Source organism: Lithobates pipiens, unplaced genomic scaffold (assembly GCF_037356315.1).
Source record: "Lithobates pipiens isolate NorthernLeopardFrog02 unplaced genomic scaffold, aLitPip1_a1.2 Scaffold_16, whole genome shotgun sequence".
Taxonomy (NCBI): Eukaryota; Metazoa; Chordata; class Amphibia; order Anura; family Ranidae; genus Lithobates; species Lithobates pipiens.
The window spans coordinates 125410746-125429662 of record NW_027507748.1 but is presented as its reverse complement, the minus strand read 5'-3'; the positions used below and the strand labels follow the sequence as shown (position 1 = coordinate 125429662).

Genomic DNA, 18917 nt, shown 5'->3' with positions numbered 1-18917 from the left:
AATGGTGGCTGCATTCCTGGCAATAGTATGTGAAATTATGGCTAATGGTGGCTGCATTCCTGGCTAATAGTGAGTGAAATCCTGGCTAATGGTGGCTGCATTCCTGGCAATAGTATGTGAAATTCTGGCTAATGGTGGCTGCATTCCTGGCTAATGGTGAGTGAAATCCTGGCTAAGGGTGGCTGCATTCCTGGCTAATGGTGAGTGAAATCCTGGCAATGGTGGCTGCATTCCTGGCTAATGGTGAGTGAAATCCTGGCTAATGGTGAGTACATTCCTGGCTAATGGTGGCTGCATTCCTGGCTAATGGTGAGTGAAATCCTGGCTAATGGTGGCTGCATTCCTGGCTAATGGTGAGGGAAATCCTGGCTAATGGTGGCTGCATTCCTGGCTAATGGTGAGTGAAATCCTGGCTAATGGTGGCTGCATTCCTGGCTAATGGTGGCTGCATTCCTGGCAATAGTATGTGAAATCCTGGCTAATGGTGGCTGCATTCCTTGCTAATGGTGAGTGAAATCCTGGCAATGGTGGCTGCATTCCTGGCTAATAGTGAGTGAAATCCTGGCAATGGTGGCTGCATTCCTGGCTAATGGTGGCTGCATTCCTAGTAATGGTGGCTGCATTCCTGGTAATGGTGGCTGCATTCCTGGCAATGGTGGGGGCTGCATTCCCAGCAATGGTGGGCGCGCAGATGGGCACTGACCCTTATTTTGCTTTACAGTTTTTTATTTAAAATTTTAAGGTTTTTTCCTGAAACTTCCCTCTTATTCGCCAATAAATACGGTATATCCAAATAACACGCCCGAGCTCATCTCTTTAACACACACAGCCACAAAGGCAAGAGAATTCTTGTTGGGCCGTGTATTAGTGTTCGAACTAACACACTTAGACCGAATTTTAATGGTTCAAAGAATGTCAGAAAAATGGTCGGCCCTCGTGCATGTTCACTTCATCAAATCTGGCCCTCTTTGAAAAAAGTTTGGACACCTCTGCTCTAGGGTCTCTGCTAAAAAATCTATATAATGTTTGGGGCTTTAAGTAATTTTCTATCAAAGAATACAGATTTTTAATTACTTACAAAAAGTTCCAGAAAAGGCTTGGTCGCTAAGTGGTTGTTTAGGAATAAATAGGCTATATATTTTTTTGGGGTTTAGTTACAAGAGTCACAGTTATGTCACATGGCCCTTTATTGTCTTGATTAAATTAAAAGAACATTTAGTAGTAGGATTCATTGTGAAAGCCCATTAACCTTAAAGGTTAAATTAGCTAAATTTATTCCAGTGCATCAAAAAAATTTTTTTTTTGTCTTTTAGTTTGTTTACTTTCAAAATTTGCCACAGCCTATGTTCTGCTAGCATGGAACAGAGTAACACCTTTGACCTCTGTGGCGAAGTGTTCTCTTTGCAGATATCCGATGCACCCCTTGTTGAGTCAGAGCTATCCAATCAGTGGAGAACGTGAGCTTTGTTGATTGCAGAGCTATAGGTCTGGCTCAAAGGGGAGTGTGTTGGACCTCTGCAATGGGACCACTGCTTCCCCACAGTAAGAAAGGCACCCACTTTGCAGCTGCTGGTAGGGGATGGTCTTTTCTATTTGGCTGCTTTAGAAATAAAACAAACTATAAGCCATTAAACAAGTTTTTTTATGCATCTGCAATGGATTTGGCTGATTTCAACTAAAGGTTCAGTTGGGCCCTAGATTTAGGATAACTTTGGCTTCGACCACAGAAGCACAGTGTGAGAGAACTGTACTACGGGTGTCAACATAGACAGCAAGGTGCCAAAGTGTGACCATGTATGACATACTTCCAAGTGTTTCCTATGTGATCAGTTATTAAACAAAACAAGATATTGTCTGGCAAAAGGTTTCCAGCCAGAAGATCCCTATCCATGTGAAACTAATGAATCATCTGCTATTATCCAGCAATGCCAAGCTTGGATCTTATCTTTCAGTGTGACACCTCTTCTTCCTCCTTACTGTATTTTCCAGGTAGTGACCTGTAATGGGAGAAACAGGCTGTCATGCAACATTTACAAAATGCTGTAACAATATAGGCCATTTGTCAAAGGCATTTCCAGCTGCCGATATTTAATACTAAAGCAATAGCTTCAGGCTTTTCTGCCATGTAATACACATCTGTCAGTGGCTCTGTGGAAAAAATCAGATGATTTTATCAATGGACAAATATGGTGCCACGTACTTTCTTAAGAGGTGCACCAAAACCTCCTATAGTACTAGGGGAGTGTATGTAAAAAGAACAAGAGCATTGGGGGCTCAACAAAAGCGTGAAAATTGGAATGTGACAATGTCTTGTTAATCTAAGCATTGAAGAACTGTAATTTGCTAAAACTGAAATGGAGAAGAGGCTTAATGATCAGTTTTAATATGGTTACATTACAGATTAAATATATGGCAGCATACTGTATATCATATTGTCTGCTCGGATTTAGTTCCATGCTGTGTGTTAATAATTTTTGTATTATGCCGTGTACACACGAGCGGTTTTTCCATCGGAATACACTCTGAAGGTTTCTCCGACGGAATTCCGATGAAATTCCACTCAAGCTGTCTTGCGTACACATGATCACACCAAAGTCTGACAGTCAAGAACACGGTGACGTACAACACGTACGACAGGACTAGAAAAAGGAAGTTCAATAGCCAGTAGCCAATAGCTTCCGTCTCGTACTTGCTTCAGAGCATGCGTCGTTTTTGGTACGTCGGAACAGCATACAGACGAGCGGTTCTCCCAATGGGAACTGGTTCCATCAGAAAAATTTAGAACATGTTCTCTTTCTAGGTCCGTCAGAATTTCGACTTAAAAAGTCCAATGGGGCATACACATGATCGGAATATACGATGAAAAGCTCCCGTCTGATTTTTTTCTGTCGGAAAATCTGCTTGTGTTTACACGGTATTAGACTACCCCATTCTGTATTATAACCAGGGCCGTCTTTAATACTGATTGGACCCCGGGGAAAATTTTTCTTGGGGCCCCCCCATGCAATTTCCCTCTCCACCTGCTCTGAGACATACAATAAATAACAGCTAGACTTAAAATCAGTTTACTGTATCAGATCAGACAGCAATTGCGATTGGTTGCCAGCAGTTACAGCATTTCATTACTGCTTACTGACTGGTTGCTAGGGGTTACAGCACACATCACGGCTCACTGATTAGTTGCTAGAGGTTATAGCACATCATCTCCTCACAGCAGGGGAGCATGATATACATATGAATGCTGCCTTTTTTACATATCGATCCCGCCGGCCGCAGCTATTTACTTAATATTATCGCTGCTATTTACATATGAATGCCGGTTATTTACATGTAAACACAGGGCCTGCAGATAAGTCATCTGTACACAACAATTAGGGCAGAGCTGGGCAGTATTAGTAGCAGCATTTCACACAGAGATATCGGGGCACAGCACAGGACTAAAACCTCAAGGGACAAGGGAATTTAAACCTGGATAGTTGGCAAGTATGAGGCAGCTGTTTTGGGCCCCAAAACAATGACAGGGCCCAGGGCAGCTGCCCCTTTTGCCCTGCCTTAAAGACAGCCCTGATTACAACAGTGATCAGCTGACCAATGTTGGGGGTAGTAAACCTTCCAGGCCCTAAAGACTCCAGGGATCTATAGACAGCTTGTCCTGAGGGCAGTCAGAATTTGTCCTCTATTCAGTTGCATTCTCAGCCCTGCCATACATGGTGCAAATTTCTTTCCTGCAACCACGGGCTGCCGAAAATAAATTCCCCCATCAACACAGACAATGCTGACAGGGGAAGCTGCCCCCTCAGGAGAAGACAGTGATTATCGCTAGCGGTAATAGCAGGCACTTGCAAAAATTGGAAGTGAATCCGGAAGTGATTGATAATCAGAAGTGATCAATCATTCCATTCAGCCTGCCCCTTAACAGTTTGAATCTCGGCCGGTTCAGCAGGAATTCGATCCTTAGGTTAGGTATATGGCTACTTTAGATTACCCATGGACATAAAACACTACTATCTAGAATCACTTGTACTTTCTTGGATCAACAATCTTTGTTTAAAAGATCATTTAATAAACCATACCATCTTTTTCTTCCAAAAATTAATTCAAAAAATACACATGCAATACCACTAGAAAATGTACAATGATGCTCCCGGTTACAAGAAATGTGCATACCCATTGTGCACGATCGTTCAAGTATCCTTAGATTCGAAAAACAGATATGCAAACAGATTGATAGTTGGAAAAGATACAATTGAAAATTATTTCTCCAGGCCATTATGTATGTGAATATTTTAGTAGTCTTAGGTATTTTATTTTGCAGATCAAAGAAGGCAATAAAATCCATTTACGTTAAAGTCAGAGTTTAAAACACCAATATATTTGATGACAAGGAAGATTTTCTATTTTGGGTAAAGTTACAAATTTCTGCAGCAGAATTATAACATCTGAATTTAGATTGGTTGCTACTGACAGAATCATTGTTTTTATATTTTTAGGTATTTTTAGGTATTTTGTTTTAAGATGAATGAAGAAAGCTTAGTCCTTTTGATGGATGGGCTGCAGCCACTAATTGAGGAAAAAATTACAAGTCTCTGTGTTGGTGCCTATATAATTGAGAATTGGTGTGAACTAGACCTTACCATAAACAAAAACAGCTTTATTTACAAAAAGTCCTAGCAGACTATTACAATGTAAACAAATAGTATGCAGGGCCACAGCAGTCTTCCCCATAACTCATCTCTGCCCTTGCAAACAGGTCCCATTGCAATAGCAAGATTCATTAAAGTGTTTTTAAAGGCAGAATGTTTTTTATTGTAATACAGTCTATGCATGAAGATAAAAAAAAACTTCTGTGTGCTGCAGCCCCCCAATACTTACCTGAGCCCTATATTGAACCAGTGATGTGCATGAGTGGGTAAAAGGGTAGTGAGTATGGTGCTGTTCATATATATAAAGGTGTGTTTGCCTTTAATTTATAAAAAACAATATACAAAAAAGTGCTTAGTGTTCTGTGCTTTCACGTATATTATCACAATATTCAATCTATTATTAAACCATTCTATAATATGTGCAAACCAAATTCTGCACTTGCATATCACAACCGGTTCAAAAAAGTGACACGTGCTTAAAACTGTTAAATATGAAATTATGTGGTAGTGGGTGTAACCCTCCAATTTCAAACCATCAAATCTTAGTGTAAATAGTCCATGATCATAAAAAAGGATTTTCCAAGTAACGTGACAGGTGCTCTTTTATCCGTGCTTGTAACACATCCAGTGCAGGTGCTCCACTCTGTGCTCCTCTTATGCTATTGCACTCACCAAAAGTTGCTCCCCCCAAAGCAAGGGAGGTATCTCACCTTCCCAGCTAATATGCTGTATACCAGGACCCAGATCCACTGTGCGTTCCTCTCCTTTAGTAAATTTTCTCGTTCTCCTCAGTAATATGTGGAAAGAAATTATATCCCATAGCACAATACTGTTTTACGTTTTTCATTCCATTGCATAAGCGGAAATACACTTACATCTGTTCAGTGTTTAAAAAGTGTGACAAATAGGAAGTCCAGGATGTCTCTGCATCCCGCGGACCCAGCAGGAAGTCGCGCAATGATGCTAGAACCTCCATCTTATGCGTTTCATCATACCGACGTCATCAGAAGCGACGCCATCTTGCTATACTCCCTGGGATTATGTAGTATGTGGTATCTAGGCCACCTAATACCACATAATTGGTGGCCATTTTTGAATAGACCAAACACAGAATAGACCAAATACACCCAGGTTATATTAAATGCAACGTTCATCTTATACACCATCTCGGTTGTGTCATGGAGACCGGAAATGTGATGAAAGAGTATAATGGGGACACCATATAATATATATTCTGAAAAATCTTATATTCACATCAAAAATTGTGCATGAGTGCCTCCGCTGTCCAGGTCGCTCCCTCCTGAGTGGCTGAGACACAGCAGGGGCACCATTGACTCCCGCTGCTGTTAATCAAAGTCAGTTAGCCAATGAGAGAGAGGTGCGGGGCCTAACAGGGGCTCCGTGTCTGAATAGACACACGGAGCTGCGGCTCAGCTTGAATGCATTCGAGGGTAGAAAATACACCCTTATACATGGCATAGCTATGGGCAGCCCCCTTGTTTGCAAAGTTATTCATTGGATACATGGAGGAATGTGACATTTATACATCCACTGTTTTCTTTGAACAAGTTAGGTGCTGGTTTAGATACATAGATGATATTTTCCTGGTTTGGGGTGGCAATGAACTGGACTTCTTGGCATTTGTTGATTATTTGAATGGGATTTTCGGCATTGTTTTCAATCAAAAGATTTCTACGCATAACATCACCTATCTTGATGTAATGATCAAGAATGTAGATGGGCCACTCATTACTACAATTTTTTCAAAACCAACAGACAGGAAACACTACAGGAGTGTGCACCCCAAGCACCTTTTAAACAGCCTACCTATCCCCCAGTTCAACAGAGTCCTACACATCTGCTCCAGAGGTGACAAAAAACATCAGCTGGAGATTATGTATCAAACATTTTTAGAACATGGGTATCTCATTTCGTTATTAGACCAAGCCCTGACTAGAGCCACCATGGCCAGCTGTAGGACCTCTAAAACAGGGGATGTTCAAACAGGTTCAACTGTGAATCAGACCGGATCAGACATGCAACTACACAGAACCTTGACATTCTTAAAGCTGATGATACCCTGATGACTGATCTGAAGAACCTGCTATTACTTGTTCACAAATGTGGAAAGTCTTTATGGGACTTTTTAGTCCAGGCAGACCCCAGATCAAAGTATGCTAACTCGGTCACCAGGCTGTCACAGAAACAGGGCTGTTACAGGTGTTATAACTGTAACATCTGCAACTCCTTAATATGTGGAGAAACTTTTGCACATGCTCATAGCGGCAAGCCTTACCAGATATGCAATTATGTTAACTGTAACACTGAATATTGTGTAAACTTTTTGAAATGCCCATGTTCACTGATATACATTGATAGGACTATTGGCCCCTTTAAGCAGAGATTTCAGAGACACATGAGTGACATCAGGATTGCCTTGGCTAAGACATCGAATGATGCTCCTATTGTCCTCAGCAAACCAGTGGCTCTACATTTTGTGACAAAATACATCAGGTACATAAACTTAGAGGCATGGTAATAGAACACGTCGACCGTCTGGTAAGAGGGGGTGGCCACCTGCCTTCCCTTACGCACAGAGGCTTACTGGATTTACACATTAAATACCGTACAACCCAAGAGCCTCAACTCTAATTTGTCCTTCACCTGTTTCCTTGATGAGAGATGATTTGTTATTGGATGAATTCAGGATTGAACTCTGTAAATAGTGTTTATTTTCCTGTTTCTACTTGTTCATTAACCAGGTTTTGTTCACTCTCTGCCCCCCGCCCTTTTTTCATACGTTTTTTCCTCTTACATTTATTCTCTTACCTTTTTTCCCTTTCTGTCTTCTTTGGACTCCTGTTATCTCCCCATTTCTATACTGTTTTCTACATATTCTTTATTTTTTATTTTATTTTTTATTCATTTTTCTCCTTTTTTCAGTCTTTTCATCCATTTATTGTTCATTATTTTTCATTTTCATTTTTATTTTCCTTTTCATCTATTATTTACTTGCTATTATTTTTTTCTAATTTCTGCCCTCTTGTTACACACTTAATTCTCATGTATTCTTTTTTTGCTTTTTCAATTTCTCAGTAGTTCTTCCTCATTTCTTATCCTTTTCTGCATTCTTGTCTGTATATTTTGCCTCCTATACCTTCCCCACACAGAACTAGCACTTTCTTTTTTTATACACTAGATGGCTCCAACCTTCCTTCAGTACGGTCCCCTCTTCTATTCATTTTGGCGGCCGCTGTGGCATTCAACTACTTACCGCTACTGTGTGTGCGCCTCAGTGTGCACAGCATTGGGAGGTGAGCCTGCAGATAGGCAACATGAAAACACAATATTCTGGGACTGTACAGCCCGTGGCTGGATAAAACCAGCAGGCTCGTTTATTATACATATACATTTTTAACTTTAAAAGTGACCATCATCTTTCTCCAGAGGAGTAATGCTTTAAGTAGTTTCTGATTGCTATTTTTTAACGATTGCATCTTTACTCTTGGCAGTTATGTCATATATTTAAATTGAATGTAAGGGGTCCTGTGTGGCTCCGAAACATTTCCTTATGTGTACCGTGTGACCATGTGAATAAAGCTTTAGACCCTTCTGAGGAAACCTTGGTGAGCTGATGACATTTCTACACTTTGATTGTCTACAGTTTCCAGCCGGTGGTCATTACAACTCCCGGTATGACTACAGCCATTTTTAGGAGTGTGTGTGTGGGGAATATTATGTTAGAAGCTCTAGTGAAGGACCACGGAAGAGGAGGATCCTGGCTGCTCTGTGCAAAACCACTGCACAGAGCAGGGAAGTATAACATGTTTGTTATTTTTAAAGAAAAAAAAACGAGACTTTGGCATGACTTGAACTTTTTCCAATTTACTGGCATCTGGTTGACTGTCAAGTACAACCAATGTTGGTATAATGCCAATAGCAGCATATTGTATTCTGGTGTGTGATATGCTATTGAATATGGCTGAAGGTGGTAAATAGTTTTGTGACAGATGTTTTAAAATCCATCATAAGACTGTGCAATCAAATACCCCTTGCAGCTATGGTCTCATGTAACCTTCATATATTATTAAATATTTTTTGTATTCGTTGTATTTGAATTTCCATGAAATCTATTTTAGCATCACTAAATACATGGGCATAACATTTCTATCAAGTGTGTATAGTAATTATTTATCAAAATAAATAGTATTTATTTATTATTGTATTCTCTAATATTTTCTAGCATTTGCTATTTACTGTACATAATGCTGCACAGTTGGAATAAATATTTTTATAAAGTGATATTATCTTTGTTCACTCAAATATTAATATTTCATCTATGGGTAGGCATTCATTTATTGAGTAACTTGCCAGCATATATTTTCAATATAACTCATAGGGGTAGCATGGATTCCACAGGTTGCAGTGCATGTTTAGTGGTCATGTTCAAATCTAGCCAGGTTTGGGGTCGGTGAATCTTGTTTAAAAATTATTGAACTCAAACTTAGAAGCAAATCCCATTGATGTCTGCGGGGGAGCATCTTGTTGTTGAATTCTGGCCATTTTAGGGTACGATAGGCAAAATACTTAAAAAGGCACCGGAAGCTGGGCCATGTACCAATGCAATAAAACCGAAAGAGGGTCCTTTCATGAGGCTTCAAGGGAATACATCTTTTAAATAAGATGTTGGGTTGGGGGATACTTTAAAGCTATTAGTGGTGTTACAGAACAGTATGATTTTCACGGACAGTCTCAGCAATTTTGTACACTGACAGCATATCATAGACATATATTTGGCTGTGAAATTGATTTCTTTTTTTGTACAAATAGCTTAACTTTCACACAGCAACACACCAATTTATCTTATTTTAGTTTGAAAAAAAAAAAGTTTTTTTTTCTAGTAGCTTTAGTAGCTACATGTGCTTTTTCATCAAATGGTAATTGGTCCACTTTACTGGCAAATAGAAATGTGTAGCTTGCTGTGGCAATCTTTTTTCTCACTTATATAAAACTGTCCTGCCACTGGCCAATTTCTATGAAACTCTTATAGAGAATTCAGAGACCACGGATAAAACATGAGTGTAAAAATAGCCAGCCAGCTACGGGGCATTTTAAGCACTCCAGCCCCGGAAGATTTGGCTTCTCAATGACAAGGACATTTTTTATGATAAGGCACTGAGTCGCTTTAACTGACAATTGCGAGGCCGTGCGACACTGTACCCAAATAAAATTGATGCCCTTTTTTTCCCACAAATAAAGCTTTCTTTTGGTGGTATTCGATCATCTCTGCGGTTTTCATTTTTTGCGCTATAAACAAAAATATAGTGACAATTTAGAAAAAAACACAATATTTTATACTGTTTGCTAGAATAAATATCCCCAATTATTTTTTTTTAAAAAGCTATTTTTTTTCCTCAGTTTAGGCCGCCGACATGTATTCGCCATATTTTTGGTAATAAAAATCACAATAAGCGTATATGTATTTGTTTGCACAAAAGTTAAAGGGTTTAGACAATAGGGGAAAGATTTATGTCATTTTTTTTTTTTTTTTTTTTTTTTACTAGTAATGGCTGTGATTAGCGATTTTATCGGGACTGCAACATTATGGTGGACAGATTGGACACTTTTGACACATTTTTGGGACCATTGACAATTATACATATAAAAATGCACTGATTACTGTGTAAATGTCACTGACAGAGAAGGGGTTAACACTAGGGGGCGATCAAGGGGTTAACTGTGTTCCCTATGTGTGTTCCAATTGTAGGGGGATGGGAGTGACTGGAGGAAATTAAACATTGTTGTTCCTAACTAGTAGAAACTCACAATCTGTTTCTCCGCTCCTCACAGAAAAGGCATGTGTGTGTGTTTACACACGCACATGCCTGTTCTGGTTCTCATGCCCACAATCAACCCTCCTCCCGCAGTTCAGCGGCCTGCGTCCGTCTGCTATCCCACTGACCCGTGGGATCATGCCGAACTGCCGCAGCAGTAGAATTGGTGAAAATATGCTAGAGACGAAAATACAGCCAGCTGATTTAGGCCTGGTTTACACCTATGCAGGTTGCAGTTGATGCATATTCCAGATGCATTTTGCATTTTTCAATACACATTTTTGATACATTGAAGACTATGGAACCAGAAACACAACCTGCTGGTCCAGGTCCTTTCCATAAAATGCACAGATGTGAATGTGACCCATAGGAAACCACGTTCAATGGACTGTAGTGTTTTTCTGCAAAACCAAAAACTCACTACAAAATGCATAGGTGTGAACCAGGCCTTAGAAACCACAGATAACACACAGCAGAAGGACAATTTTAACCACTTGCTTACTGGGCACTTAAACCCCCATCTTGTCCAGACCAATTTTTAGCTTTCAGCGCTGTCATACTTTGAATGACAATTGCGCAGTCATACAAAACTGTACCCAAATTTAATTTTTTGAATTTTTTCCCACAAATAGAGCTTTCTTTTGGTGGTATTTTATCACCTCTGTGGTTTTTATTTTTTGTTAAAAAAAAGTAAAAGACCGAATTTAAAAAATATATATATTTTTTTATATTTTGTTATAAAATTTTAAAACAGGTAATTTTTCTCCTTCATTGATGTATGCTGATGAGGCGGCACTGATGGGCACCGATTGGTGGCAATGATGGGCACTGATGGGTGGCAATAATGGGCACTGATCGGTTACACTGATAGGCAGCACTGCTAGGTTGCACTGATTGGCACCACTGGTGGGCATTGATAGGTGGTACTTGTGGACATTGATAGGTGCCACTCATGGGCATTGATAGGTGGTACTGGTTGGCACTGTGCTCACTGGCAGGGGTTTCTGGTGGCCACAGATGAGGCATAATTGCCTGTCCCTCTTCAGGACCAATGTCCCATGCAGATGAGCTGGTGATTACCGAGCTTTTGTTTACATCATGTGATCAGCTGTCATTGGCTGACAGCTGATCACATGGTAAGAGGCCAGGACCAGCCCCTTACTCGGATCGGTGATCACCCGAGTCTCAGTGACCCCGGTGATCACAATGCACTCCATGCATGCCCTGCAGGGCGCGCACAGGGAGTGTGCACAGGGGAGGCTGTCATATGACGGCCTCCCGGAAATGCAGGTCCATGCTGTGGCCGTCATTTGGCTATAGTGCGGATGTCAAGTGGTTAAATAAAGCCTAGGCCTAAATTCCCTGAAGACAAAAAACACAAGCTGGGGTTTCACTACAAAAATAATGATACTGCAGATACTGTACAGTCCTGTAAAAGTGGCCAGTAGTCAACTTTTATTTTATCTCTGGAAATAAAGGGTGCATTGAATGCTGGTGATAAAATGGTTGGTGGGTTAAGTGGTTTGCACTATTTTTTTCAGATAGTCAGTAACAAGTGAAAAAAAAGGAAAAAAAAGGAAAAATACTGCGCTCCTAACAGAATTAGTTATAACTAAACACAAACTTATAGCAGCAGCTACTATATGGAATACACACATATAGTACTAGAAAACAAAGAGAGGTAGCTGCGCTGACAGTGTCAACACTGGTAATAAGCCAGTGCTAAATACAAATAGCTATAAATATAAATGAATATACAAAAAAGTGCCAACATAAATTAGGTGCTTAAATGAATAAAAGTCCTTATGAATGTGATAATAAAAAATTCAATTAAAAAGTGAATGTGAAATAAATAGACTCAGATAATCAATAAAGTCCCAGTGATGACTTGAGTAATTGTGATAAATTCATACAATCTTCCGTCACCAATATGTGCTAATCACCATAAAGAATGCACACTTACCAGAGGCAAGCAACAAACACCTTGCAGCTAAACACCCCGCCAGGGTCTTGTTTTAAAAGGTCCAGGATAACAACTCAGAGGACGTCAGACCAGGTACTCAAAACAACCAATAATCGATTGAAGGGATGTAGCGGAGACTCATGGATAAGTAGCAGATGTCACCCAGAAATAGAACAAAGGGAACTTCCCATAGTGTATTATTGGTTAACTCGTTTAATATATAAAATGTAAAAAGCACTTACGAACATAGAAGTAAAATTAGCCTGTAGTTAACCAGTAATACACTATGGGAAGTTCCCTTTGTTCTATTTCTGGGTGACATCTGCTACTTATCCGAGAGTCTCCGCTACATCCCTTCAATCGATTATTGGTTGTTTTGAGTACCTGGTCTGACGCCATCTGAGTTGTTATCCTGGACCTTTTAAAACAAGACCCTGGCGGGGTGTTTAGCTGCAAGGTGTTTGTTGCTTGCCTCTGGTAAGTGTGCATTCTTTATGGTGATCAGCACATATTGGTGACGGAAGATTGTATGAATTTATCACGATTACTCAAGTTATCACTGGGACTTTATTGATTATCTGAGTCTTTTTATTTCACATTCACTTTTTACTTTCCTTTTTTATTATCACATTCATAAGGACTTTTATTCATTTAAGCACCTAATTTATGTTGACACTTTTTTGTATATTCATTTACATTTATAACTATTTGCATTTATCACTGGCTTATTACCAGTAATGTCACTGTCAGCGCAACTACCTTTCTTCGATTTTTAGTCAGTAACAAGTGAATGATCGGCTTTAGACACCTCAAACCTTAAAAAGGCTCTATCAACATAAAATAGAAATGGAAAAACACAAAATAAATAAAAATTCCCAAAAAGAAAGAAAAAAGTAAAAAAAAAGTTTAACATTAAAGTGATACTAAACACACACTGGGGGTTATTTACGAAAGGCAAATCCACTTTGCACTGCAAGTGCACTTGGAAGTGCAGTCGCTCTAAATTTAAGGGGTAGATCTGAAATGAGGGAAAGCTCTGCTGATTTTATCATCCAATCATGTGCAAGCTAAAATGCTGTTTTTTATTTTCCTTACATGTCCCCCTTGGATCTACAGCGACTTTACTCCCAAGTGCACTTGCAGTGCAAAGTGGATATTCCTTTAGTAAATAACCCCCACTGTTTCATTTACATTGTTCTTTCTATTTTGTATACGGATGATGGCATTGAAAAAAAAAGTACCTTTTTCCTAATCGATATACAGCCCTCACATGACCCAGCTCTCTCATAGCCTATCTGCAGGTTAACACAAGCAGGAGGAGCTTCTAGTCATCTGCTGTCACGTGTTCAAAATAAAAAAACAGCCTTTGGAATGCTGAGTAAAAATAAATAATTTGTATCAATAAACTGTTTTAAATTGGCATACAAATATATATTTGAAATCAAATCTTTATTAATTTTTGGCAATAACATGGTGTGGGCAGATTTCTGCCAGTCTCAGGCTGTGTCACGCCCCTCCAACCTGTGTCTTAAAATAATCTATATGTACTATCCTGCCCCCATTGAGTTTAGCTACTTATGGAGGAGCATGCAGGAGGGAGGGCTTGGGCTGTTATTTACTACTGTGTATACACTCACATGTGTGACTCTATAGTCACATGGGCTGCTCAGATCTGATAGGGAGGAAATGCTCAGCCTGGAAACTAACTGAACATTGAGCATGTGCAGAGTTGCCACCACAGCTGCAAAATCCACAGCTGCATTGGGGACAGGAGGGGGAGATATAGAACAGCATGATCAACCAGTTTTTTTGCAAAATACAGAAAACTAATTTTATAGTGAATAAGTAAGTATAAGCGAGTATGAGTACTCGCTGTACTTACCTATTCTGCACCTGATCTGGGCGGTTCTCAAGGGGCGGATGCTGTTTGCAGGAGAGGACCGGCAATGGCTGTGAAATGAATAGGGAGTGACGTTACCCATAGACTTACTATGGGGCTTCTGTTGTTGGATGGCTCTCCTACACCCCCGTAAACAGCTAAGCCGCAGCTGACAGCTGGTGTTTGGACCAGACCGGATCGGCTGTAGGAAAGGTAAGTACAGTGATTTTTGCTTTACAGGGTTAGGTAGATTAGGTTTAGAATGTGCCACAGAGCAGGTGTAGCGCTAATTAGGTTTTGCCTGGACATCTCATTTAAAGGGCCCCTTTAAGAAAAGCATACATGGCATTTGCACTGGCAGCATGCTACATAAAAAAATAGTCACTGAGGGTTTATATCTACTTAAAGGGCATAGAAAGATAGCATCAACATTGTGTAGGGGCTATAGCCTGTAGTCCTCTAGTTATGGGGATAACAGCCTGTGTGTCCAGTGTGCTATGCTGGGATCTTTCTGGTTTCGAGATTGTTTAAAAAATTTTTTCGAAAATTAACATGAACACAGACCAGGGTGATCAGATCATGGAAGCAGATTGGGTAACTGGCTATGCTATCAGATTAAAAAAAAGACACACTCACCTTTACAGAAGAACTAATAATCACAATTTTAGCTTAAGACAATTATACTACCATGCTTATGTGGACAAACTCTACTGAACTTTGAATGACACATATCTTCATTTTATTACACATGCCAGGACTAGATCCAGTAGTCAGTGTTTCTCCCTGGGGCCCCTTTAGTAAAGTCCTTTAGTAAAAGTCAGCTACAAAAATGTTTCGTTTTCATATTTTTAATTTCATTTTATTTAATAATTATTTAAGGCACGTTCTTGAAATGTATTATGTGCAGGAATCTATAAGCCTGGGGAAATAGCTGAAGAGATTAACATTTTTTTTTAGTTTAATAAATCACTTATGGATAGTTAGGCTTGATTCACCCACTTTTGTTTTTGCTTGATGCATTTTAAATTGAAATCAATAGAAATGCATCAAAGCATACTGTATTTCAATGCATGCATTAAGGCAGGGGTGCCCAAACTTTTTTCAAAGAGGGCCAGATTTGATGAAGTGAACATGCGCAAGGGCCGACCATTTTGCTTGACATTCTTTGAACCATTAAAATTCAGTCTAAGGCCGCGTACACATGAGAGGATTGTCCGTCCAACTAAGTCCGTCAGACAATCCGACAGACAGTCCGTCCTACTTTTGAATGAACGGACTTGACCACACACGATGAACAGACAGTCCGCTGAAAGCTTGCGCGATGACGTGTACAGCACGTACGACGGGACTAGAAATACGACGTCCAATACACTGCAATGCAACCTTCGGCCGTGTAAATCCTTTCTGAGCATGCGCCATACTTAGTCCGTCCAACTTGCCTACACACGAGCGGACTGTCCGCTGAAACCAAAGTTGGACGGACAATATTACGGAAATTCCGAAAGACTTAGTCCGCCAGACTGTCCGCTGAAAAAGTCCGCTGAAGCCCACACACGAGCGGACTGTCCGCTGAAACACGTTTCAGCGGACCAAGTCCGTCAGACAGTCCGCCCATGTGTACGCGGCCTTAGTGTGTTTGTTCGAGCGCTAATACACTGTCCAACAAGAATTCTCTGGCCTTTGTGGCTTTGTGTGGTGGATATACGGTATTTACTGGAGTATAACACACACCTTCACTTTAAGAGGAAAGTTTCAGGAAAAAAAAAACTTAAAATTTTAAATACAGAACTGTGAAGCAAAATAAGGGTCAGTGCCCATCTGCAGACCCACAATTGCCAGGAATGCAGCACCCACCATTGCCAGGAATTCAGCGCCCGCCATTGCCAGTAATGCACTCACCATTGCCAAGAATGAACTCTCCATTGCCAGGTATGCACCCACCATTGCCAGGAATGCAGCCACCATTGCCAGGAATGCAGCCACCATTGCCAGGAATTCATTCCCCGTTGCCAGGAATGCACCCACCATAAACAGGAAATAGTCCTCCTGTGTGCACTTCACTCGTCCCGCCTCCTCCCTCCAAGGCAGCCAGCCTATATATCTTTTGTGGCCCGGCGCTGGGAGATCGTCGGGGCCACAAAAGATATACATGTTTAAATAACCAGGCGGGCCGTTCAAAACCGGACCGTGGGCAGCGATTGGCCCTCGGGCCGGACTTTGGACATGCCTGCATTAATGTATGTGTCAATGCACGTTGACATGCATTTTGATGCATTTCTATGAAAAATGCATCTTTTTACTGGTTACGGATTAAAAAAAAAAAGCAGATGGAGCCAATTTTATAACCAGCAGAGAAAATCTATCAAAAAAAAAAAAAAAAAATATATATATATATATATATATATATATATACTTTAAAAAATCTCTGGTGGGTGAAAAAGGGAAAAAAGGTGGGTGGATACTTCTGGTGACGTCATATCCACTGACTGGACTGCAAACTGTGTCTCTTTATATTCCAGGACAGTGTTAGTATATGCTCAGATACAAGAGGAGATTACTATATTAAAAATTTTTTCTTGAATGTAGATACATGTTGAATTCAAAAAGATTTTTTTCTGTGTCCAGTTTTGTGACACAGTCAGACAGCAATTTGCTGAGAACTACTATGCTTTTTGCAATAAATATTGTACTTCTTTGAAATTATATTAAAATACTACTATTACTAGTAAAATGATTGACAAAATATCAGCTTAATATATCAGTGTATTATTTACTGTGGACTGTACCACTGGAATGTGCATTTCACTGTACCCCTTTAATGCCAGATGTCCATCAAGGGTTTATTTGCCACTATATCAAACTCATGACTGAACATTTATTATTGATGCCAACTCATGACTACACTTTTATCACTGATGACAATCAATAGTCTTAATACTAAATGGAACTCTGGTTGTATTTTTAGGATTTTTACCCAGCCAGGACCTTGTGGGATCTTCATTGATGCAGGATCAATCCAGTATGACTTTCACCCCAGGATCTCTGGACAGTGATTGTTCTCCTGTAAACCAATCAGATGATGGAATACAAGATCAGACTGGTTCACTGGCTTCTTGTTTGACAATGGTAAAAAGTGCATTTCAAAGTCTTGTAAATATTAAAGTAAGCTGAACTATTCAAGTTTGTTGACTATGTTGGAATTCACATGCAATTTAGTTAATAATAATTGTCTACAATAACTGTACATCCCTGCATACAACTGTATTATCCTGTAACCATATGCTCATTCTTTATACAGTGGGTAAAATAATTATTTGATCCCCTGCAGATTTTGTAAGTTTGCCCACTTACAAAGAAATGAAGAGACTATAATTTGTATCAAAGGTGTATTTTAAATAATAGAGGCAGAATGGCCAAAAATCCAGAAAAAAAACTCATAAAACAAATTATATAAATTGAGTTGCAGTTCCGTGATTAAAATAAATATTTGATCCCCAAGTGAAACGTGACTTAGTACTGGGTGGAGAAACCCTTGTTGGCAAGCACAGAGGTAAGACAATTCTTGTAGTTGGTGAACAGGTTTGCACACATCTCAGGAGGGATTTTGGTCCACTGTTCTTTACAGACCTTTTCTAAATCCTTAAGGTTTCTTGAATGTCTCTGGGAAATTTAAAGTTTCAGCTCCCTCCATAAATTTTCTATAGGATTAAGGTCTGGAGACTGACTAGACCATTCCATGACCGTAATGTGCTTATTCTTGAGCCACTCCTTTGTTGCTTTGGCGGTATGTTTTGGGTTATTGTCATGCTGGGAGACTAGCTGAGGGAAGAAGATTCTCATCCAAGATTTTACAATACATGGCCCTGTTTATTGGCCCCTCAATGTGGCAAAGTCAGGCTGTACCTTTATCAGAAAAACAGCCCCAAAGTATAATGTTTCCACCATCTTATATCTGAACACAGCACTTTCTCCCAATCCTTCTCTGAATCATTTAGATGTTCTTTGGCATGACTGTACATGTGACTTCTTGGGGGGGCTCGCCATCTTTGGAGGAAGAAAAATACTGACAAAACAAACAAGAAGGTACTGAGGGGCCAATGGATTGTTTTACAAGGCCATTGTTTACAATCACTTTAATTTTGCCAAGAAGAATTCTTCTAAAAATAACACAATAAGACAGATGTAAGTTTAGACTAGATTATCAAAAATATATATTTCTTTATTACAATAAGTCATTTGCAAACACCACTAACAGTTTGATTGAGGCTCGGTTCACATTGGTGCGATGTGGGAAACCCTTGAATCCACTGCGGGTTCCTGTGTTGCACCTGACTCGCAGGCAGTTCACACTGCCTTATGCAAACCACTGGGAGTATCAATACAAAGTTAATGACACCCCCAGATCAGTTTGCATATCACAGTGCGAACTGTCAATTTGGACAGGAATTGGATTGCATGGGTGTGAACACCAATGAGATCCGATTCTGGTGAAAACCAAAAAAAGGGTCCTGCACGACAATCTGTATGGCTAAATTTGCATCGCACAGACGTCGCATATGATTTGCACAGCAGTGCAGTGCGAATAACATGCGATGTTG

At 39.9% G+C, this 18917-nt stretch overlaps 1 protein-coding gene across 1 annotated transcript in view; it reads left to right on the top strand.

Moving 5' to 3' along the window:
• Positions 1–18917, top strand: part of FOXN1 (forkhead box N1) — a 113961-nt gene that overhangs the window by 38172 nt on the left and 56872 nt on the right. The window contains exon 3 of the mRNA XM_077480434.1: positions 17285–17445. Within this exon, the coding sequence (XP_077336560.1) occupies positions 17285–17445 (161 nt within the window). The remainder of the gene's footprint in view (positions 1–17284; positions 17446–18917) is intronic.